Genomic DNA, 25,252 nt, shown 5'->3' on the forward strand with positions numbered 1-25,252 from the left:
GGTGTATATAAAAAAAAATCCCTTGCTACTAATTGAAAAACGTAGCGAGTTTCCTATCTAAGACTACGTCAAAATACCAAATGTTTGACATTCAATAGCCGATGAGTAATAACTCAATGTGCTCTAGTGGTGTCGTTAAACAAAACAAACTTCTTTATTTTAATGTAGTATGTACAATATGTCCGCATCAGTGGAAAAGGGGCTTTTTGTAATCACCCGGTGTTACTGCATTTTTAAAAGATGAAATTCGTGCACAATTTCGTATTTCAGTTTTTAGACTATTCTTATAATACCCACCCCTACTATATTTAGATTGAAAAACAAGGAACAGAACTGAATTTCAATAATAGTTTAATATTACTCTTTATTTCCTGGGCTGGACGTAGCTCAATGCGCGGTCGGTTTTGGATCGATCCCCGTTGGTGGGTCCATTGAGCTATTTCTCGCTCCAACCAGTGCACCACAACTGGTATATCAAAGGCCGTGGTATGTGTTATGAAAGACCCCTTGCTACTAATCGAAAAGAGTAGCGCATGAAGTGGCGACAGCGGGTTTCCTCTCTCAATATCTGTGTGGTCCTTAACCAGATGTCCGACGCCATATAACCGTAAATAAAATGTGTTGAGTGCGTCGTTAAATAAAACATTTCCTTCCTATCCTCATTTCTCGTTCCAGCCAGTACACCACCACTGGTATACCAAAGGCCGTGGTATGTGCTATGAAAGATTCCTTGCTACTAATGGAACAAATGTAGCAGGTTTCCTTTCTTAGACTATATGTCAAAAGTACCAAACGTTTGACATTAAATAGCCAATGATCAATAGATCAATGTGAGCTAGTGGTGTCGTTAAACAAAACAAACTTTAACTTTAAACTTCCTGGATAGTCATATAGCTCATTACATCACAACAACAACAACAATAACAATAACAGATTTCAATTTTTTTAAATCCATAATGCATTAGAAACAATAAATCGTCTGTATAGTATTTCGACTTGACTTTTCCTAATTAAACTGAGTATATAAACAAAAGACGTGTAAACTATTTATTTATATTTATAGAATTCTGAGCACTACTATAACTCCTTCTTCACCATATATGTAGTCAGGTAAAGTTTTCTTTGACTCCAGTTTCCATTTCCCCTCGTCAGCCAGTTTTCGGAACATGCGCCTTCCAGTATTACCCTGCTGGTCCACACAATCGAAATGCTCATCTCGTGTCACTAGAACAAACAGACCACCTGAGAAGAAAAGAAAGGAAGGTTCGCTTACAACACCCCAGCACATTGCGTAATGTAGTCAGATCTTTCGAATGAGAGAAAAGAAATCTATTTTCACTATAGCGAGTATTCATACAGATTAGCAATAACAAATAACAGATACAGATAGACAGACAGACACACACACACACACACACACACACACACACACACACACACACACACAAACAGACAGGCATATATTCAGACAGATAGTCAGACAGATGGACAGAGGCAGACAGAAGAAAAGAAATATCCTCTGTGAGATATCTTTCGCTCGAATACTATCGTACTTGGTAGAAATGTATTCCATGCATCAGACAGGTTAACTTGTGTATCCAGACAACATCCAGTGTTTTGAGAAAAGAATGCACACGTCCACAGGCGAAAACAAATTAAGAGCATGTTCCGTCACACTTACATATCCTCAAAAACCAGGTTTTAAGCGAATCATCTTTTTCGACTAAAAGTTATTTACAGCCCTTGCATTTGTAGCTAACTTACGCGTCATAGACAAATGATTATCAGGTTACATTGTCAGTGTAATCGTATGTGTTGTCAACAATGACGAATCATGTTCTTACCAATGGGTGTGTAAGAAAATAAATTTAAACATCTTTTCCAACGGAGACTTATTTATTGCACTCGTGCGACAGTTAACTTACACGTCACAGATTAAACAGTTTCAGATCAACTCGAGGGTTGTACTATACCAAATAAAATCCCATAGGCGACAATATTATCGTATGGTTAAAAACACTATGTGCAATATATTAACCAAACTATGGCCCATAAATATTAGTACTACAACACTTTACTCAAAGTATTATATAAGAATAGGAATAGGAACTGTTTTATTTAACAACGCACTCAATACATTTTATTTACAACATGTATAACAAAGGCCGTTGTATGTACCATCCTGTCTGTGGGATGGTGCATATAAAAGCTCGTAAAGTGGCGACAGCGGGTTTCCTCTCTAAATATCTGAGTGGTCCTTAACCATATGTCTGACGCCATATAACAGTAAATAAAATGTGCTGAGTGTGTCGTTAAAACCACCCATTTCCTTCCTAATCTTCAACATATGATATTGGGTTATTTCTCGTTCCAGCCAGTGCACCACGATTGATATATCAAAGGCCGTGGTATGTGCTATCCTGTCTGTGGGATGGTGTATATAAAAGATCCCTTGCTACTAATGGAAAAATGTAGTGGGTTTCCTCTTTAAGACTAAGTGTCAAAATTACTAAATGTTTGACATCGAATAGCGGAGGATTAATAAATCAATATGCTCTATTGGTGTTGTTAAACAAAACAAAATAAAACAAACAAATTCTCTTACAAGTGTGTGTAAGAAACTGAAATGTGCTTGGCTTGAACACCATCATACTACAAGATCTATTCCACCCATTGGACCGTTTATTAGATGTACTAAATCAACATCGTGTGTGTTCCAGACGTAACATTACCGAACCCACGCACACGTCCGTCCGTCCATCTGTCCGTCTCCGTGTATTAATTTCCGTTTGGAACGTTCTTGTCTGTTATTTGTGTGCTGATTTGTCCGTGGGGATCCCTATTATCGACTGACCAATCGGAGTAATTATAAGATAAAATAATAACAAATTAATGTTATTAATTTTATTAACAGACATGGAATGAATGTTTAACGACACCCCAGCACAAACACACAAACACACACACACACACACACACACACACACACACACACACACACACACACACACACATCGGCTATTGGGTGAACAGACACCTGGAAGCGAAGTTCCAGCCTTAGCGAGAAACCAAAGTGCAATTATTAACAAACCCCCTCCACCCAAACAACACAAACAAAACCACATACAATTATCTGCGATATATTCCACATGGTTAAAAAGATGACATACACACCTGGTTTTACTACAGAGGCGAGTTCTTCAAAAGCACACCAAGGAGTATGATTTTGTCCAACTCCTCCACACATAGTCACCACATCATAGATACCTGTTATAGAAAAGAGAATAGATTATTTGTGCAACAACAATTCAACAAATGTTATTTGATATCTAAACAGCTATATCGATTTCAGAGAGAGATTTCACTAAAGCAAATTGATTAATTAATCATCGGCTACTGCTGAATCTGACATATAGCCCCTTTAGTGGAATCCCGCTATATTTTGCAACTAGTACCAAGGGATCTTTTGTATGCACTTTCCCACAGAGATAAGCACACACACACACACACACACACACACACACACACACACACACACACACACACACACACACACACACACACACACACACACACACACACACACACACACACACACACACACACACACACACACACACACACACACACACACACACACACACACACACACACACACACACACACACACACACACACACACACACACACACACACACACACACATACCACGAAACACCTCAATACCTGAATATCTGTCAATGAGAATTCTCGGAAACCGAACGTTTTATGACCCCTTTAGAAATATCAAGGCACAGTTTTACAAAACATCGTAAGCCAAGTTTTGCATGTAAACGTAAATCTACGACTAAACCAGTTATTATAACTATAATTATAGTACAACCAATATTGTGAGAAGTACACATATTTTATTTAATTTTATCCCTAAAATGCTCCATATTCCGTAATGATGTAATTTTCTGTGTGGAATAGATGCCAAACACATGCAAACGTATGCCGATATAATTGCAAGGTACAGACGTAAACGTGCGTTGTCTTGTGAAATTGGCCTCAGTACAGAAAATTACCTCTCTAAATCCAAGATGGACTCATATTGAAAAATTACTTTTCAACCAAAGCACCTAGAATCATGTATGACGGCACATTTTCGGGTAAGTCGACCACTAGGATTACGATAATGACATCAGTTTGACGTTATAACGTCATTTTGACCCATAAATCCAGATGGTCACCATTCGTTATATCGAAAACGTAACTTTTGAATGGGATCTTCTAGGATCATGAATGAACACATTATTTCGGCTGCGATGCAATTGATGAAGGTGACAGATTGATTGCACTGAAAGTGAAGCATTACAAGAGGGGGCTGCGTTGCTTGAGGCTCATGTATGAGACGCTCATGAATCAGCTGGTGCAAGGGAGGCCCAGACCCGACCTGGCTGATGAGACGAAGGAGCACCGTGGGATTTTGAGAGATACGTGAAATTGTGAGAGATACGTGAAATTGTGAGAGATACGTGTCTCTCCCAAGAATCCCGCGCTGTTGTTAATGCAGCACTGGAAGATGATGCAGATCTCGAGAGCCTCATCACCAAAGTTTTCACCCAGGTAGTGGCCAGTGATATGGCGGACTACTGGAGGTGGTTGCTGTCCATGACGGACACGCTCATGCAGAATGTGTATGCAGTCCATATCTGCAACTGGGTATGTCAGCTCTCTGCGTGCCATTCTGCCATGGAGTGTAGCGTACGATAACAATAGGTACGGCAGACTATATGCATAATACTTCCATCCATGCACCCATCCCTCTGAGCAAACGATTGACATCTGCCAAGGCGCCATTCACGGAGAAGTCAGGGGAGGAACTCAAGGCAAGGGCTGCTGAGATGGAGCGTAGCGCTCTCACGGTGGTGATCGAGCTCCCTGAGTTGCTGGAACATAGTGTTGTCGAGGAGTGTATGGCCAACGGCACATACAGGAAGACGCAGAAGCTCTCTCTGCAATCCTACATCGCTCTCGTCGACATGGGCATGATCTTGAGGATGGCAATTCCATTAGCGGAAGATCGGCAGACACAGGATGACACCCCATCCAAGTCGTCCACAAGATTTCATCCATCATCCTTGCCCGCTATGGTGATACTGATCATATGATCCATGTGAACGACCAGTATGACGCAGCATACTCGACTAAAGATGACAAGCGAGACCTGCGGGTACAGGGTAAGACACGTCTCCAACACTCTCATGGAATTGGGCGACCCCTTCCCCTTTGCCAAAGCGTTTAAAATGCTGCTGTTTTGAGTCAGCAACAAGGACGCCTGCAAAAACCGATATGCAGGTACCTGATATAGACATTGTGTACTGTCTTGGTTCCCACTGCACCAAACTATCAACCAAGTGACCGATGCAAAACTACAGTTTTGGTCAATTTTAGTCTGACACTGTCCTCTCTCTGCTTACGCAGTTCTCAGGCGAGTCAGGTTACAGTGGCCCTGCTGGCACTGATGCCGCCGATACCGATGCCTATGTTGTGGCAGCGGCCATCTAACAGCAGTACCCCGCTATGCTCTGTATCAAGAGAAAGCAGGAGACGGTCCTCTGCCATGGCCTAGTGACTGACGAGATAGCAAACTGTATTGTGCGGCTGCACTGCATGACAGGCTGTGGTGCCAACTCAGGCTTCCACGGCAAGGGTAAGAAGTCAGTGTGTGATCAGGTGGGAACAGCCCTGTGGCACGACGACAACTATCGTAGTGTGAAGACAGTTTTGACCTTGAGGAGGAGGTAATAGAGAAGCTATGTGAGTTCATACGACATGTCATCTACAGCGACAACAATGGTAGCACCGTGGCTGAGGCCCGTGCCACGAAGTGGAAGAGAATGAAGAAGAAATAATTCATCGTCTCCCTCCAAATGCATATAGCCTACGCCAACACTGCCTCCGCGCCAACTACTTGCCGTATCTGTGCGCCATCCCTGACTTAAGCACCACCCCTCAGCACTCTGTCCCTGTCCTATACATGCGACCTGCTCTCCCGAAGCATCTACCTGCTGAAGATGAGAACGAGAAGGAGGATGAGGAAGAGGGAGATAATTATGTACAGAGGAGGGGAGATTTATTGGAATCTGATGATTCAAAATCTAGTGAGGCAGAATGATCTGATTAAGACTGATCATAACAATGTCATATTGATTCATCAGTTATAATGACATAAGTATGTCAGTCATAACACGAAAGCATAATTGGTAACTTCTAACTGTGTTTTAATTGTGTTATGATTTCATTTGTCTAAAAAGACGTAAACTTTTCATGATAAAATAATTTGTTTATTGACATATTTTAAGTAGTTTCATTTGATAACTGTTCAAGTTCTAGCTATTAAAAAGAGCTTATTTTGAAGTACAATTAGTTCCCTTGTCATACATTCACCAATTAGTTATTTTACTTCAGTAGATCCTTATGGAGATACAGTAGTACCAAGGTAATATGTGTTTTAACGTTAAATGTTTTTCACAGAACTTAATTATGAAATGACACACCCAAAACACAAATTGCCATTACTAAACCATACATGTTTGGTAGCCATGGATTCATAATTATAATAGATATAGTTTACAATATTGTTTTTCTCCTTCCTTACATAATATCTAAATAACAAACCTCAAACCCCACATATTTCCTTCCCGTTCGAAAGTTACGTTTTGGCTCTACTGGATGATGGCCATCTTGGATTTCTGGGTCAAAATGATGTCATAACATCAAACTGATGTCAGAATAAGAATCATTGTGGTCGACTTACTCGAAAAAGTGTCTTCATACATGATTCTAGGTGCATTGATTCAAATGTTAATTTTTCAAAATGGTGAAAATTGCCGGGATTTTTGGGAGGAATGGAGCTAAATGTTTCACAAAAAGGTCCACAGAAGTCAAATCAATCATCAAAACATCTCAGCCAGAGAATGGTCACGGAACTGAGGTTCTGGACCCTACTAAAAGTACCTCGGACGAGCATAATGCCTAATCGACTTCGTAGTTCAAGTACCGGCCTCGGTGGCGTCGTGGTTAGGCCATCGGTCTACAGGCTGGTAGGTACTGGGTTCAGTCGAGGCATGAGATTTTTAATCCAGATACCGACTCCAAACCCTGAGTGAGTGCTCCGCAAGGCTTAATGGGTTGGCGTAAACCACTTACACCGACCAGTGATCCATAACTGGTTCAACAAAGGCCATGGTTTGTGCTATCCTGCCTGTGGGAAGTGCAAATAAAAGATCCCTTGCTGCTAATCGGAAAGAGTAGCCCATGTAGTGGCGACAGCGGGTTTCCTCTCAAAATCTGTGTGGTCCTTAACCATATGTCTGACGCCATATAACCGTAAATAAAATGTCTTGAGTGCGTCGTTAAATAAAACATTTCTTCTTTTTTTTTCTTTTTTTCGTAGTTCAAGTACTGTAATTTATGTAAAACTGATAGCACTTACGATCGTTTACGTGAGTACGTAGTTTATTTTCTCCCAGGTATTCACAGATCAGTCTCTGGTAAATGTTTTTCGATTTCGCTAAATCCAACATCTTCTCTGAGGCATCCACACCATCGAGGTTGGTAAATCCAGCTTTATACAACTGAAAGTAGGAATTCTGAGGATGTTGTCAGCAGTTCGGGCGTTTCAGTGCTTATTCCTCTAAATACATTGTGCAGTACTTCTGGTTCAACTTACAGTTTCTAACATTGAATATGTGTTTGTGTATATATATATCAAGCTGACCAAGGCGACGTTTTGGCTCACTTCGCCCGCTGGCGTGAGGCCTGTATACGCGCACACACACACGCACACGCATACACACACGCAATTTGTAAATGATCCAGAACTAAATTTCATACGATTATATTTGAATAAATCTGTTTCATCAAAATGCTATTGACTGTCAAAACCATGTAGTCTTGTGAGGAAACTCGTTACATATTTCTGTTAGAAAACTGTTAGATACACAGTGAATATGAAGCGTTTATAGCCACACTTACTAGGTTTGGTGATACCAGGCTAGAAAGTAACTTACAATTAGTCACACTTAATTTAGCGGCGCCATGCTTGGAATTATGCATTTTCTTAATTCGTTTGTTCAGTGTTGATATTGTGTAATTTGTTGAACAATAGATGCATGAGCTTCATCCTTTAGTGTTTATCTTATCAGGTGTGATTGTTACGGAAGCCCATTAGGGCTATACAACTTCTTTTTACAATCTTGAATATACAAGAAAATTCTTGAATATTCAAGAAAAAATTTTAAAAAGAAGTTGTATGGCCCTAATGGGCTTCCGTAGATTGTTGATGGTTTTGTTTTGTTTTGTTTTGTTTAGTTTGTTTTGTGTTTTTGCTGCATTATCCTGGTTGAAAATAGAAAATTGCTGTGGAAGCTTTCCACAAATCTTGTGAATAGTTAATTTCATTTCAACTTATTTTCGTGCTTATATCCAATTAAGGTTCAAGCACGCTGTCCTCCGCACACACCTCAGCTATCTGGGCTGTCTGTCCAGGGCAGTGGGTTAGTTGTTAGTGGTTAATGAGAAAACAGATAGTGTAATGGTCTTACACCTACCTATTCAGTCGTTAAAACTCGCTCTGGGTGGGAGCCGGTACCGGGCTGCGAACCCAGTACGTACCAGCCTAATATGTCCGATGGCTTAACCACGACACCATCGAGGCCGGTGTGGACAATTGTTTAATTGTAGAGATATGCATTATTGGCGTAATGGACACAAACCTATTAGAGCCAGTTCAGTTCTGGACTACAGATTCGAAACTGAGACTAAAACTTAGTTTTACCGCCTCTCCAGAAAGTCCAGTACCGGAAGCAGCATCCAAAATCTTTATTTTGTGTCTGTTGTTTGGAAACAATTCTTCCATAGCGTTTGCCAATCCTTGCGGTCCTTTGTAGTTAGCCACGTTCAGATTCTGAAACAAAATTAATCCATTAAAAATGAAAATGAGCAGAATTTTGGAAATTAGTGAAAAAGTTAGTTACATTCTCTGGTTACCATATTATAACATCATGTACAAATGTGAAATACAAGCTCAAATGCACTTTTAAAAAAGTCGTGTGTGTTCGCTATGAACGGATATCGTCAAACGTATACGCTTGATTCGTCGCCTGTGCCGCCATAGCTCGGCACGACAGCCTGTTGTCAGTTTCAGTTAACACGTGCGTTTCCCGATTTCAAATTGTAGGGTTCGTCTCAAAAAAATGAAAAGAGAAATCTTGCGCTGTACGAAGAACGTTCGGTTGAGGATACGGTACTAGAGTCTTTAGTTAAAACCGGTTTGATCTTGACAACGTATTATCGACAGTCGTACCTTCCTATTTCAAAATTGATATTTTATAAAGTGTTAGTAGAACTTTCAAAGTTTAGTTTGTATACTAGTAACACATCAATCATGTATATATTTTTAAAATAAAATATACTAAAGTAGACAATGAACGTTTTCACTTCTTAATTTTACGTGTTAAAATCGACAAATTCAAATAAATATTATTTCGTTTGGAAAGGGTAAAGTTGGCGGGAGGGGGGGGGGGGGGGGGGGGGGGATTGTTTAACGACATCAAATACAAAGCATATTGATATAATAAACATCCGACCCCATACAACCGTAAATAAAATGTGTTGAGTGCGTCGTTAAATAAAACATACCCTATCCTTCCTTCCATCTGCTGTTGGATGTCTAACAGTTGGTAATTTTGACATATAATCTTAGAGAGGAATCGGGGGCATGTGCAGGGGGAGAGTATTGGAGGTCGAAACCCTTACTTGCCCAAGCTTAAAAAAATTGAAATGTATTTTTTGGGGGAGCATGGCCCCATATAAACTTCGCTTAACACGGTCTATAACCCCAACCCCGCTGAAATTCCTGCACACGCGCCTTGGAAACCCGCTACATTTTTTTTAGCAAGGGATTGTTTATATGTACCATCCCACAGACAGGATATCACATACCATGGCCTTTTTGTATACCCGCCGATGGGGATCGACCCTAGACTGACTGCGCATTTCCACAAAACACCTTTTTAGGTCTAAGTAATGAATAAAAATAACATATAGTCTTGAAAAATGTTACGTAAATCGAACACAGTACCCTCTTCCTCTACCCCTAGAGCGTTACGTAATTAGTAACACCCCTTTACATGTAACGTGTATGCCAACAGCTGGCCACTGTCAAAATTTCAAGGCAAATCCCCCACTCACCGACCCCTTGGCTTTGTTTTTCACCTGGATAAGCCAGCGTAGTGAAACCAATGCGGAGTGCGGCGTCATATGTGCACCAAACGTAATTGGATTTTCTGTTCTATATGCTAAAATAATATAAATATTCCAGGGAATGTAGTTTTAATATAAAAAAAAAATTAAAGTTAAGAAGCCAAAAATAAAAAGAAATTGGAGCATTTTAGGAAAGTCGAAACATAAATAAGAGAAACAAGAGAGGTTAGGACTGTTTAATAATACATGTGTTTTGAAAAAACAAGGAATTTCGACATGACATTTTGAACGAAGATCTAAAAGTTTAAAATTTAAAGGGACGTGATGGGTTGCATCCAGTAAAAAAAATACCTACTAGAGTGACAGTCATAAGATGTGGAAGGTGTAGTGCTGAGCTGAAATACAGATCGTGAGAAGCCGGATCCGTTTGAACGAGAGAGTATCAGACTAGGTTATAGTCCAGTCGTCATGGTTGGTATAGTGTTGCCAACGGGCCCGGCTCCGTAGGATACGAGATGATACCGATATAAAAATAGAGTATAGTCTAAAAAGGAATACTAGGGACGGACCCCGCTTCCTGTTTCCTAGAGTGGGGCGGTCAATCTTCCACTGCTGCTCGGACAGGCTCGGACAGATAGAGACTAAACGCGAACAACCGTACCGGCTACATCTACCAATTGTAATAGCGCCCCTACCTGTCAATCATATGATTAAGATGTATCGCACCTCCGGTACCTCCGGAGGTGCAATGTTTCTTAATTAATATATACTTCAGTAAGAAATATCTGTTGGAATTAATATTTTGATGTAGGTGTTATACATCTATTCCCCACTTAGAATGTCTGGTATAACTCGTGTTGTTATTATTGCTGCTAGATACACGGGTGTTATCTCCACATGTTCCACACAATGTAGATGAGGATCCTGGAATAAGGAGAAAACGGTAAAAACTCTTCATATACCCACTGGATCCGACGCAAGGTCTTTGACAGTGTAATAACACCTGAGGATGTCCGCAGGTTTTAAAAAAACTTTGCACCACTCTTACTCTTAAAATGATGACACTCTCAGTATTATAATATATAGAGAGATAAGTTCAACACAACAAATGCTCAGCTGAAACCTGAATTTGCAAGTGAACAGTGAGAAAAAGAAAGGCAACACTTGGCATTCAACTAAACCAGGACACTCATAAATTCAAGGTTGAATTGACAAGCCATCAAGTGTACTTTCTTCTCAGTTATGTCAAACTAGATATCCCACCTTCCTCACTTGATGATGGCTAGTACCTCAGTATAGAAAACTACAAGTACACAGTGCATGCCTCCGCTTGCCTTAACATTAACAGTGCTTAGACCTCAAATTAATTTGAGAAATATTTCTGTAAAATGCTTACAGTTCCTCTTGAAATATGATTCAATGCACATTCTGACGTGTCTGTTTACGGAAGCTGGCCTCAGACCACAATTAATTTCGCTATATGTTTCTATATAGCCTTAGTGGCTATAACATTTTTATTAATATCAGCAGGCCCGTGGATTTTTGTATGTACCTTTGCATGCCTGGGGGACACATACCCTGAAAAGGACAACCGCTGTTGTCCAGCCCTTTCTCCCAGCATATTGGTTTAAACAAACACACTCTCTAAACTAGGCCGTAGTACACCCATTTTACACAAAAAGCACTACTTTTGCATGGGCCGGAATTACCACAAACAAGTCTTCAATGTCAACAAGTTACACATGTTTACAAACTACATGCTCTCCCCATCACTTCAGTCAAATAGTTGCCACTCCATAGCTGTCTGCCATGAAATAATCACAGTGAAACAGCAGACTACTTGCGCGGTCAAATTTCCGGATTGGACAACCAAATGGGAAGGTAACTGCAATCTGAGGCCAGCTGTAACTGGTTAATGGTGCCTGTGCTGGCGTACGCAGTACAGCCACTGTCCTATAAATGAAGTTGGAACCATACATCATGTTCAATTCTCCTCGGTAGACAAAGCACTTGGCAACGACTCATGGCTGTCTACCATTGTGACTATCATATCTTCTTTTGAAATCAATTTTGTACTAAGATTGTGTATTGAATAGGCTAATGGCAGATTAATAATAGCTATATATGTTCTAGCTTCCATAATACAATATAAAAGCTGTATATTGCTTAAGTGAATTACTGGTTAATATACTAAAACGCAAAAGAAACGCAGGTCCTGAAAATGCGAAAGAATTGCACTTTGTAAAGCAGTATCTTTGGTGGAATTGAACCTCAACTGTGTTAAAGGACATGGCACACACCCACACCGCAGTCCCACCTGCGTGTCAATTTCATTACCTGTGTGACGTCACGAATTCTCAAAACACGTTGTTTGCACGTGCTGGATCATCCGTATCATGAATCCAGTGCAAACACACTCATTGAAATGCTTATAAAGCCTACACACCTGGATTTAATCGCATAAATTCAATTTGAGTAGTGACAGACAACAGAATCACATTTTAAAAATGCCGCGACTGACGCAACTCAAGCGAGGGATGGCCATCGGGATGTTGCAAGCCGGACAGACCCGTACTGCTGTAGCCAGACAATTGGGATGTCATGTTTCGACAATCGCACGCCTTTCTCAACGTCACCAAATCACTGGATCTGTGAACGATCGACCACGCACCGGCCGCCCGAGGGTGACAACCGCAGCCCTAGACCGGTACATCCGGGTGACCCACCTTAGGAATCGGATGCTGCCAGCAGCTAACACCGCTCACCAGGTGCGTGGTCCACGTGGTCCAGTGTCCGCCGATACCGTCCGACGCCGTCTGAGGGCAGCAGGACTCCGTAACCGCCGTCCTTATGTGGGACCAATATTGACCCCTCGGCACCGCCAACAACGTCAACAGTGGGCGCAACAACATCAAAGATGGCGACGTGGCCAGTGGCAACAAGTTCTGTTTACTGATGAGAGCCGTTACAATCTTTCCAACGCTGATGGCCGAATCCGAGTATGGCGACGTCGACATGAACGTTACTCCGACTGCTACGTTCTGCAGGCCGACCGATGGGGCGGGGGTAGTGTGATGGTGTGGGGTGGGTTCTCATTCAACCACAGAACACAACTTCATGTGTTCAGACAACGCGTTAATGCCGCCGTGTACCAAAATGACGTCATCAACAATCACGTCGTTCCCTTCTTTGCCGCTCACCCACGTGTGCGCTTGCTGCAGCAAGACAATGCCAGGCCGCACACTGCCAGGGCAACACAGGCGTTGCTGGCTCAGCACAACATCCCAACGTTGCCGTGGCCAGCCTTATCACCGGACATGGCGCCTATCGAACACGTCTGGGATGAAATCGGACGTCGCCTTCAGGCTCGCGGACAACCTCAGAATATGCAGGCGCTGGAGGCAGCATTGGTCCATGAATGGAACTCACTCCCTCAGGCATTCTTTCAACGGCTTGTCAACTCAATGAGGAGACGTTGCACTGCCTGTTTGAATGCCCAGGGTGGTCACACGCGATACTGACTTTGACAATGCTACAGGTCGTCTCTTTCACATTTTTAACATGGACCCCCACCCTACTTTATGACATGAAACAATAGCCAAAAAGGAATTCAATCAAAAATTTCCAACACCAATGTGTGCCGAATTGGTGTAGCTCCAAAATAAATGTTGAAATCTTCATTTCGTTTTGTTTTTTTAATATTTTATATCCAATTTAATGAGAACCTGCGTTTCTTTTGCGTTTTAGTATATATTAAATGGACTATCCTGAGTTTGCAGCCATTGTAACATATTCTTAATATAAGAACAAACTACTTTTTTAACAACTGAAGTTATATCTTGAATACAGTTTATTGTTTATAATATCAGTGTCTGTATATCGAATGTTTTTATAGTCGTCCTAATGTTTATATATATATACTTTTAACAACTGAAGTTACATCTTGAATACAGTTTATTGTTTATAAAATCAGTGTCTGTATATCGAATGTTTTTATATATATACTTTTAACAACTGAAGTTACATCTTGAATACAGTTTATTGTTTATAATATCAGTGTCCGTATATCGAATGTTTTTATAGTCGTCCTAATGTTTGTAGTAGCTCAATTTTCATTTTACTTCCTAATTTAATTAGTGTTATATATATATATACTTTTAACAACTGAAGTTACATCTTGAATACAGTTTATTGTTTATAATATCAGTGTCTGTATATCGAATGTTTTTATAGTCGTCCTAATGTTTGTAGTAGCTCAATTTTTATTTTACTTCCTAATTTAATTAGTTTTTTTTGGTATATACGATATTAACAACTGAAGTTACATCTTGAATACAGTTTACTGTTTATAATATCAGTGTCTGTATATCGAATGTTTTTATAGTCGTTCTAATGTTTATATATATATATATATACTTTTAACAACTGAAGTTACATCTTGAATACAGTTTATTGTTTATAATATCAGTGTCTGTATATCGAATGTTTTTATAGTTGTCCTATGTTTGTAGTAGCTCAATTTTCATTTTACTTCCTAATTTAATTAGTGTTTTTTGGTATATACGATATTAACAACTGAAGTTACACCTTGAATACAGTTTATTGTTTATAATATCAGTGTCTGTATATCGAATGTTTATATATATATATATATATATATATATATATATATATATATATATATATATATATATATATATATATACTTTTAACAACTGAAGTTACATCTTGAATACAGTTTATTGTTTATAATATCAGTGTCTGTATATCGAATGTTTTTATAGTCGTCCTAATGTTTATATATATATATACTTTTAACAACTGAAGTTACATCTTGAATACAGTTTATTGTTTATAACATCAGTGTCTGTATATCGAATGTTTTTATATATATATATACTTTTAACAACTGAAGTTACATCTTGAATACAGTTTATTGTTTATAACATCAGTGTCTGTATATCGATTGTTTTTATATATATATATATACTTTTAACAACTGAAGTTACATCTTGAATACAGTTTATTGTTTATAACATCAGTGTCTGTATATCGAATGTTTTTATATATATATATACTTTTAACAACTGAAGTTACATCTTGAATACAGTTTATTGTTTATAACATCAGTGTCTGTATATCGAATGTTTTTATAGTCGTCCTAATGTTTGTAGTAGCTCAATTTTCATTTTACTTCCTAATTTAATTAGTGTGTTTTGGTATATACGATATTAACAACTGAAGTTACATCTTGAATACAGTTTATTGTTTATAATATCAGTGTCTGTATATCGAATGTTTTTATAGTCGTCCTAATGTTTGTAGTAGCTCAATTTTCATTTTACTTCCTAATTTAATTGGGGGGGGGGGGGGGGGCGGTCGTGCGTACGAACTCATTGGATGTAAAATATAGTTCGGGCTATCTACATGTACAAACATTAGGATAAGAAGAAACACACTGTATATACAGATACTGATATCTTAAGCAAGAACATATATTTAAAATGTAATTTTATTTGTAAACAAATACTCTGTTAGTCGAAAACGTTATAATGGCAGCAGTATCTTTAATGCAAATTATTTTGTTTTAAATACCTTTGGTTTTAAGGAGAAACACCATTAACAGGTAGAGGAAGCAGAATAAAAAAAAACTAGTCCACGTACGGATTCAGTGCCTGAGTAGGATAGTGTCATCCTGACTTATTTCACTATTGATGTATTGGATAAGTTCCATTTCCCTTGTATCCAAGTCAGGAAGAAAGTAAAATAAAGTTTGTTTTATTTAACGACGCCACTAGTCACTAGAGCACATTGACATTTTATCTTATCATCGGCTATTGGACGTCAAACATATGGTCATTCTGACACTGGTTTTTTTTAGAGGAATCCCGCTGTCGTCACATAGGCTACTCTTTTATGACAGGCAGCAAGGAATCTTTTATTTGCATCTCCCACAGGCAGGATAGCACAAACCATGGCCTTTGTTGAATCAATTATGGATCACTGGTCGGTGCAAGTGGTTTACACCTACCCATTGAGCCTTGCGGAGATTAAAAATCCCATGCCTCGACTGAGATCCGAACCCAGTACCTACCAGCCTGAAGACCGATGGCCTAACCACGACGTCACCGAGGCCGGTAAATCAGGTAGAATGCAAATACGAACAACACAGCAACTGTATATGCAACTTGTTTTCAAATCAGTTGTATGAAAATTCATTCCCAGTCTGGAGCTCGTCGCGGTAAGACGTGTTTGTGCACACTGCACGTGCATTCGCGGCTCGACTTGGGGATCCTTCACTTTTGTTGTTTTTATCAGTGAAGTGAAGTTTTCTACTGGGATGTATGCGGCCATTGGAACTGATTGAACGCTGGAACGCTTCTCGTTTCGACAGTCTGCACCACCAGGTTGGATTCTTTTTTAGCAAGATTCCTTGCCTCCACATCATTTCTCCGGTTGACTATGTTGACTTGCTTTTTTCGTGACTCGTATGACGGCCATTCTGCAGAACGCCACGGTTGTTCGCGTTTAATCTTTACATGTCCGAGCCTGTCCTAGCAGTACTGGAAGATTGACCGCCCCACTCTAAGAAGAAATAGGAAGCGGGGTCGGCCCCTAATACTCTTTTCTAGACTTTACTTTGTTTTATTGTGATACCATCTCGTATCCTCCGGAGACGGGCCCGCCCGCACCAATATACCAACCCATGACGACTGCACTATACCCTAGTCTGATTCTCTCTCGTTCAGACGGATCCGGCTTCTCAAGATCTGTATTTCAGCACAGCACTACACCTTCAACGTCTATGGACTGTCAATCTAGGGGTTTTCTGGATGGAATGCAACCCATCTCGTCCCTACAAGCTGTGCACCCTAACGGCCTTAACGAGGCCACTCACGTGAACGTATAGATCGGACTTTAAACTTTTAGACTTTCGTTCGTCCGATCCTCTCTTCTTTCTCTTATTTATTTTTGGACTGTCCTTCTAAAATGCTTCAAATTATATAAATATTCGACCGAGCAGTCAATTCTTTTTTTTGGGGGGGGGGCTTGTAACTTTCTTTTTTTTCTTTTTCTTTTAAATTCTATTAACTTTTTTACTAGTGCTGTCGGAAATAGAATAAAAATGATTATTTCTTACATGTTAAACAGACAAGTAAATATTTTGTAAATATTTATATAATTATAGTCTATCTAATTTAGCATTTATTTGTTTTGGCTCTCACTGATGCACAAGGTGGTGTTTACTCTTGAAATTAAAAGAAATATGTCAGTAAACATGTGATTTGTGCATTTTATTGGAACAGACTATAACAAAGTTTGGTCAACATATGTTAATTTCATTGCCGTTACAATACGTGACCGTTTCTGATGATGGTTTACACCCATTCCTCTCCAAAACAAAATATTTGTAGACATATTTAAGTAACTTCTGAGCAAAACTATCAAGAACCAGTTTGAGTTTCTTATCTATTTTCCGGTATTAAAGGTGCTATCTCGAAGCTGCACAATGACAGCTATTGCAAATCATGTTTTTATTAAATTTTGTTTTAACATTTAAAGACTACGCCTTTAACTATATGCCCATAAATGATTATAGGAAATGAGTTTATCTATTAGTAGAAAATACATTTTTATTGAAGAATCTTTATCACAAACAGATGCTCACATATAACTTCTGATATAGCACCTTTAAGTGGTTGCAAGATTGTGTAAATCTCTACTGTATTTATATTGAATTTATATTTACTAAATATGCTGGTATAAATTAATAATTTATGCTGCAATTCAAAATAATCAGTTATCTTGCAGTTTTAAATTAAAAGTTTGTTTAAGGGTAAAAGGGTAAATCCATCAAAATGTGTTATAGTCTGTTCCAATAAAGGTCATAAATCTCCTGTTTACTGACATCTTATTTTAATTTCAAGAGTAAACACCACCTTGTACATCAATGAGAGCCCAAACAAGTAAATGCTAAATTAGGTAGAATAAATAGGTATTTATAAAATATTTACTTATCAGTTTAATATGAAAGATATAATGGACAAAAATAATTTTTATCCTATTTCCGACACTATTTTAATTGCTATTTTCAAAATTCTGCCCATTTTCAACTCTACCCCCCCCCCCATCTTATCTAATTTGTTTTTGACCGCCCGATCTAATCTAGCGACCAAATTTAATGAGTAGAATTTTCTTTATTAATTATATTAGAGACGCGCATCAAAATTTTAAAGGCCCACTATTTTAACAATCCGGAATGGTTTTTTTTTTTTTTACAAACTTAAAGAAAATTCTATTCTTAACCGTTTAAGGAGCTTTAACTACTCAGTTGCCCCCTCCCCCCCCCCCCATACAAAAATCTTATGGGTACGGCCCTGGATGTAACCCAGTGGTAAAGCGCTTGCTTGATACGCGGTCAATCTGGAATCGATCCCCGTCGGCGTGCCCATTGGACTATTTTTTCGTTCCAACCTGCATGTTCCGTATTGTCTGTCTAGGGGTGAATGTTTGGTTATAGTAAAGTCGATATAACAATCTACACACACACACACACACACACACACACACACACACACACACACACACACACACATACACACATACATATATATATATATCGAACAGTAATAATGGACATAGATACATGTAAAACATAGTTTATAGTTTTATGGGGTTAACAGAGAAGCTAGAACTAATAGAAATAAAGAGAAGGAAGGAGAAAAAGAAAGAAGAAAGAAAGATTAAAGGAAACGAAAATTAAATTAATTTAAAGGATAAATTGCAATAGAAAATAGTACATTTATCATTATTATTATTATAATCATCTACCATCATTACCATTACCATTACTACTACTGTATTATTATTTCACACGTATAGGGATAATGTATAAGATGTAATTTAACTTAAAATCAAAACAGAATAGTAAAAGAAGATAGAAAGAAAAAAGGGTGCTTCGAAGGGTAAGAAACATGTTGTTATGGAAGAGAAGAAAAAACATTGAAAGAAGACAATATTTTGAAAAAACAATTAAGAAGGTTTGCTTTGCACGAAATCTATTTCCAGACAAGCTAAATTTCTGCTTTTTTCTATTGGTAAAAAGGGTATTGTTAAGTTTCATTCAATAAAAAGGTCAAGCCAAGGATTCCATTTCTTCATGGAATGTTTCATAGCTATAATTTTTAAAAAGAATATATTTTTCGATATCAAATTTAGTTTTTAACATATTCTTAACGCTATTTATATATTTTTTTCTTCTGTATTTTCATACTGTAGATATAATACTTGATAGTAATAGTTAATAGTTAACCAATTTATGAAGCTACTGTTTTTGTATTAGTGATACCAAATATGACAATATCTTTGCTGAAATTGATTTCGTTTCCTGTTTTACATAGAATCCACGATTGCACTTCTTTCCATAAATTATGAACTTTGTCACACTTAAAAATAAATGTAGTTGTGTTCTGGATAATTATTACAAAAGCTACAAGCATTAGAATCAATATAATGTAAGAATTTGTTAGTCGCCAGGATTCTGTGCAAAATTCTATATTGAAACCATGCTAAAGATGTATCTTTCACGCTATGGAAAGGGAGAGTATAAAACGTTTCCCATTCCTGTATATTATATATAAACCCCTCATTTGCATATTTTATTTGTGCTTTTGGTATTATTATTCTAGGATGTAGTATATCGTATGTATGTTTGCAGCCACTTTTGTCGTTTAACAACATGCTTTGTTTAAATGGGAAAATGGGATTTTTTAATGATGTAAAAATATCATCCGTTAAGTTGTTTAAGTTATGTATAAAGGATTTAGTAGCATTTATTAATGAAGCATATTGCAAAACATTTGTAGGTATGTGATATTTTGCTATGAAATCTTGGTATTTTAGGAAGTCTCCTTGTTCATTCAATAGATCACCTATAAATATGATAGCAGTTTTAAAATATATTTTTTTTTATAAAAATGCTTGTTTTTTTATCTATACCTATTTTACTGTTGTACCAAATATTAATACCTAAAATATCATCTATATTACGTGGTTGTTGTGTGTTGTAACCAGCTGTGTAATGTATCTCTCCAAGTTTTATTTAGTATTCGTTCAAGTTTAAAAATAATGAAATAGTCGCCATGTATAATTAAATCGAGTATAGATATACCTGTAATAGATTTAAAGATATTAGTCCACTTTGGGTTATTAATAACCATTCGTCGAATCCATGCATTTTTACGTTTATCATTTTAATTCCGCCATCTTTATAGTTTTGAGTTATTAAACTGTGTGCTAACTTTTCAGTACAGTTGTGCCAAATAAATTTAAAGAATAATGTATTTAAATATTTGAGTAGTGGTTCACTTGGGTTAGGTAAAGCTATAAATAGATGTATTATTTTAGGAATTATTAAACCTTTTAGAACAGTTATCCTTCCTAAAACAGTAAATTTTGTAACTGAGCATATTTTGGTTAACTTTTCCATTTCTATTATTTTCGATTAAAATTTCAGTTCAATAATTCTTTCTAAATTTACTGAAAAGTTGATACCCAATAAAGTAAACTGATCTGAACCAATCATTAATAATACTTTTAATGCCTCGCCTGTGACAAGTTCACAAAATGTTGTATATGTTGATGCATACCATAGTTTCCAAAATGTTGCATAAACTATTACCCCACATCAACTCCAGATGACCACCTTGAACAATACAGTAACCAACAACATCAACAACCATAATAAACACACATCTAAAAAACAAGTTAACTAAACAGCCCCCTGTTAGTAACCTGAACATTATTTTATCTGACCATATTTCACCAAACAAGCTTCATGACAACACATACATATCTTTACCTAACCAACCCTATGATAACAATCAAAGCAACATGATGGAAACTAATACTTCAAGTACCTCGAATCACCAGGGACCCATGCTACTAGGTATTATGAGAAAAACAAATATATATTATAATAATGATCCAAGTTATTAACATGGCATGATAACAATTTTCGCTTTCGGTTTTACCCAATATCAGAGTGGGTTTGATCATAATTATTTTATGGTTTTACAAAACTAAGGCCTGGTGAGTGGATGTCTTCTACAGACAAAACATATGCTAGTGATTTATGGGAGTGTACTGCAATTCATTTGGACTCTGTCTTCTGCAGAGATACTAGTATTGTGATTCAGATGTATTGAAATAAATCATGTACTAGTATATATTAAGCACCAATGGTATTTTAAGAAGTACCTACGTTACATATATAATCGTAGCATATATATATATTACAATACCCGAAAGTGACTCATATCATCATCATGAATGATCAAACGTAGCCTTTGAGTGGGGTCTACATAACACTAAAACGTTTTTAGAAATCCCCTACTATTTATACATTGTTACAATGCATATCCACTGAGATAACGTTTATGCTTTCAAAAGCTGGTATTTGTATTCAGTATTTTGCATAAATTATGATAATAAGGGGGCGTTTTAAAAAATAAATACTTATAAAGTATCATTATGTGTACATTTTATATTACATGCAAGTGTTAAAAGTGTATTTTATATAAATAAAGACCTGATTATACCATGTAATACTCATGTATATGAAAACACCAAAACATTTCGTCAGATTTTAACAAAAATTCGAAAACATACATGCCAAAAATGAGTATATTTCCCTTGCTCAGATTTTGGTAAACTTTTAGTATGTTATATAGAATTGGTTCCTTTGTACGAAAATACTAAAGACAATTATGTTGCAATTTTGTCCGGGTGTTTCATAGATTGACTGGACTAATAGAGTAGTTAACGAGCTTTCGAATTACTAAGAATAGACTCAAACAACAGGCGACCAAGGGCATGTACTTTATACTATCAAAATCAAAGGACAACTATCTACCAACCGAATTTCAACTTACAATTCAATGGTTCTTCCAGTTTTATTATATGGATGCGAAATATGGGGATATGAAAAAAGTTGATATATTTAATCCTGTAAAGAACTTTAATGTTAATATTTTTGTGAGGCTTGAACCAACCCTTCTTGGGCCTAAATTTAAAGTAGAATTAGTTTTAGTGATGTTTATCAATTAGTTTATTTTCGGACTAGCCCATCAAAAATCAAAGCCACCGTATATGTCAAAATTTGTTTTTGTAGTAAATACTTGTCGTGTGTCACATACTGTATATTTTTAGCCTCGTGTTATACAGTGTGTTTTTAACAAGTAATATATTTATATTTAAAACTTGATTTCATACCCGTATGTGTATGTGTGCGTGCGTGCGTGTGTGTGTGTGTGTGTGTGTGTGTGTGTGTGTGTGTGTGTGTGTGTGTGTGTGTGTTTAAATTTAATGTTAAATTAATATATATATATATATATATATATATATATATATATGGTTGTGGTGTTTTATGTTTATGCTGGTTGACTTTGTGTGAAAGTCTTGACTTGGTAGTTGGGGGGGGGGGGGGGGGGGCTACCTGGCAGTACTCCCCTCCTGCTCCGGGTTCTTGCCTTTTTATAAATATAAATGTTTTTAAATAATTGGCCGTACGCTATTTTATTATTAATAGGTTTACAAGTGTACTCTTTTTTAAAAACATTATCCAGATTTTAATAAACATATTTATTAGTTTCAATAAAAAATATATATTAATTTAACAGCTACCTTTAATAAATAAATAAATAAATAAATAAATCTGTTACGAGAGTGCCATGACTGGACTGAACTACGGCTGGATGGCTTGAGGGGATAGAATGTCGGAAGTTAGGGTTTAAAAGTAGGGCGTTGTCGGTTTTGGCCATAGGGCTAGGTGATTGTTGACCTTTCCTTCTCCCAATCCAGCCACTGGTCATGCCCAAGTTCCGAATACGATTGGCACTTCTCAAACCTTAATGCAAATCTTCCTGTGGGGCTTGAACCAACCCTTCCTCTTTAACCTCATGTCTGTGGGAAAGTGCATATAAAGGTTCCCTTATATATATATAAAACGTGTGCGTGTGTGAGTATTAAACAATATATATACTCATGACGGCCCTGTACAGGACGTTCCTACACAGGGCTTGGTCAGCATTGACAGCGAATTGCTGTTAATCATCGTGCCACAGTTACTAATTAAGAAATAGTTGGGGGGTTTCCGGGCGTTGATATTAAAATATTCCGCGTTATAAAGTTATTTATGTTTTTATGTTGTTGTGCGTGTACCTAAGACGTTTTTAATCCCTAGAACTGTGTCACCGAATAACTCCGAATAACGCGATGTCAATGGATCAAGCCACAGTGCTCCTGGACTATCGACCGAACCCGTTTTGATTACTTCCCGCTTATTGTCACTGCGCAGCTGACAAAACATAACCAGTGTCACACATAAGGTTGGACTATACCAATTCAAATCCCATAGGCGACCATGTTAACGTTTGTGTTTAAAAACACTATATGCAATATATCAACCAAACTGTGACCCATAAATATCAGTACTACAACCCCTACCTCAAAGTATTAACTGCAGAAAATGGTACCTTTCATGGCTCATTTTCGATATAACCAGATGTTTCTGCAACACCCCTAGTTTCGCAAAAAATTTGAGTACTTTTGTTTACAGGTACCCCATACATGTTCCAAGCACAAGGCTACTTGACACGGTGGTACTACATCAAATAAAACTGCATACATTTTTAGCCCAGATGAAACTAATTTTTTTTACAACCAACACACTCACATTTATAACCAATCACAGACTTGTGGTGTTAACTTCTCTATCAAAAGTTCGGTACACCTCGAACTTCGACCCAGCCGGAAATTAATTGGTATAGTGCAACCATAATGAGCGTACTGGGTAGCGCCGTCCCATGTAGCGCTGACTGCAATGACCAATACACGCCACATAACCTATAACATGGCCTATAGCCTACCACAGACCGTCCTGTGCAGAACCGTGCTGTGTAGAGCGGGCGTTACACAGGACCGTGATTTTTTGGATATACCAATTGTGGTGCCCTGGCTGGAACGTGGATCGATCCCAAACGGACCGCGCATCGAGCTTTACCACTGGGCTACGTCCCGCCCCTTTTATAGAACAGTAAAAATCGCCTACATACACGCATTTTTCAGACAGATCTGCACTAAAACAAATAAAGGAAAAATGCACATATACAAAGTTCTATGAAAATAATTAATATTAGATTTCACTCTGAAGTTTACCTTTTCGTAACTTTGGCTGGTTTCATCGTAAACGTCAATGACTTTCGTATTGCCGAGTCCTTTCTGCAGATAACCTTCAATAGCCTTCAAACTTTCAATTTTCTCCTGTTCGCTCGCATCGTCTGCAAACACAACCGCATCCATGATGAGAACACCTAGAAAATGCCGAGATTGAGCTTGCTCTCAGTAGATAACATGCGCAGAGTGATCGACAATGAAGCCTTGCTCTGTCACCATACGGAATGCTGTTAGAGTAGCCCACCACGTACACCGGATCACCGTGATCTTTGTATACGGCGACCCGGTACAACAAAAGAAAGGAAGTGGAACGATGAGGAGGAAACCTGCGCAAGGGGCAGCACAAGGAGACCAAAACTGGCGGCTCAACCGCCAGCGGCGGTCCCTTCTGCGTCGCCGCCCCCAACCCGACCCCACAAGCCAAAGAAGCCAGCTGAGACAACTCAACCAGTGCCAGTAATTTTTAGGCTACACAGTACACCGTGAACCAATCCAATAGTTAGCGAAAGTTAACGAAACGTTTGCTGGATGAACTTGAAAGCTGATGTTTAATGTACACGTATTCTCCACTGTCAACCGACAAGGCCATACCGTCAAAATGAAAACAAATTGGGGATGGGAAGAGCTTTAGTTGTTTGGTTGTTAACCACGCCACCCTATATAATATTTATCGCATCTTCGTATACCCCTGCGCGTGCTGTAACCTCACCGTGGTGCAGGGGTGTAACATTCTCTTTGAGAATGGCCAATACAGCACAAATCCCCT

At 38.1% G+C, this 25,252-nt stretch overlaps 1 protein-coding gene across 1 annotated transcript; it reads right to left on the reverse strand.

Annotated features, from left to right (window-relative positions):
• Positions 1–930: 930 nt before the first annotated feature.
• Positions 931–24,880, reverse strand: LOC121382261. The gene is made up of 5 exons (XM_041511816.1): positions 24,469–24,880; positions 8,825–8,953; positions 7,481–7,622; positions 3,175–3,267; positions 931–1,242 (listed from the first exon to the last, which is right to left on the reverse strand). The coding sequence occupies exons 1-5, from the start codon at positions 24,610–24,612 to the stop codon at positions 1,058–1,060; spliced, it is 693 nt and encodes a 230-aa protein (XP_041367750.1). The 5' UTR covers positions 24,613–24,880; the 3' UTR covers positions 931–1,057.
• Positions 24,881–25,252: the final 372 nt, after the last annotated feature.

The sequence above is a fragment of the Gigantopelta aegis genome, chromosome 9 (genome assembly GCF_016097555.1).
Source record: "Gigantopelta aegis isolate Gae_Host chromosome 9, Gae_host_genome, whole genome shotgun sequence".
Lineage (NCBI taxonomy): Eukaryota > Metazoa > Mollusca > Gastropoda > Neomphalida > Peltospiridae > Gigantopelta > Gigantopelta aegis.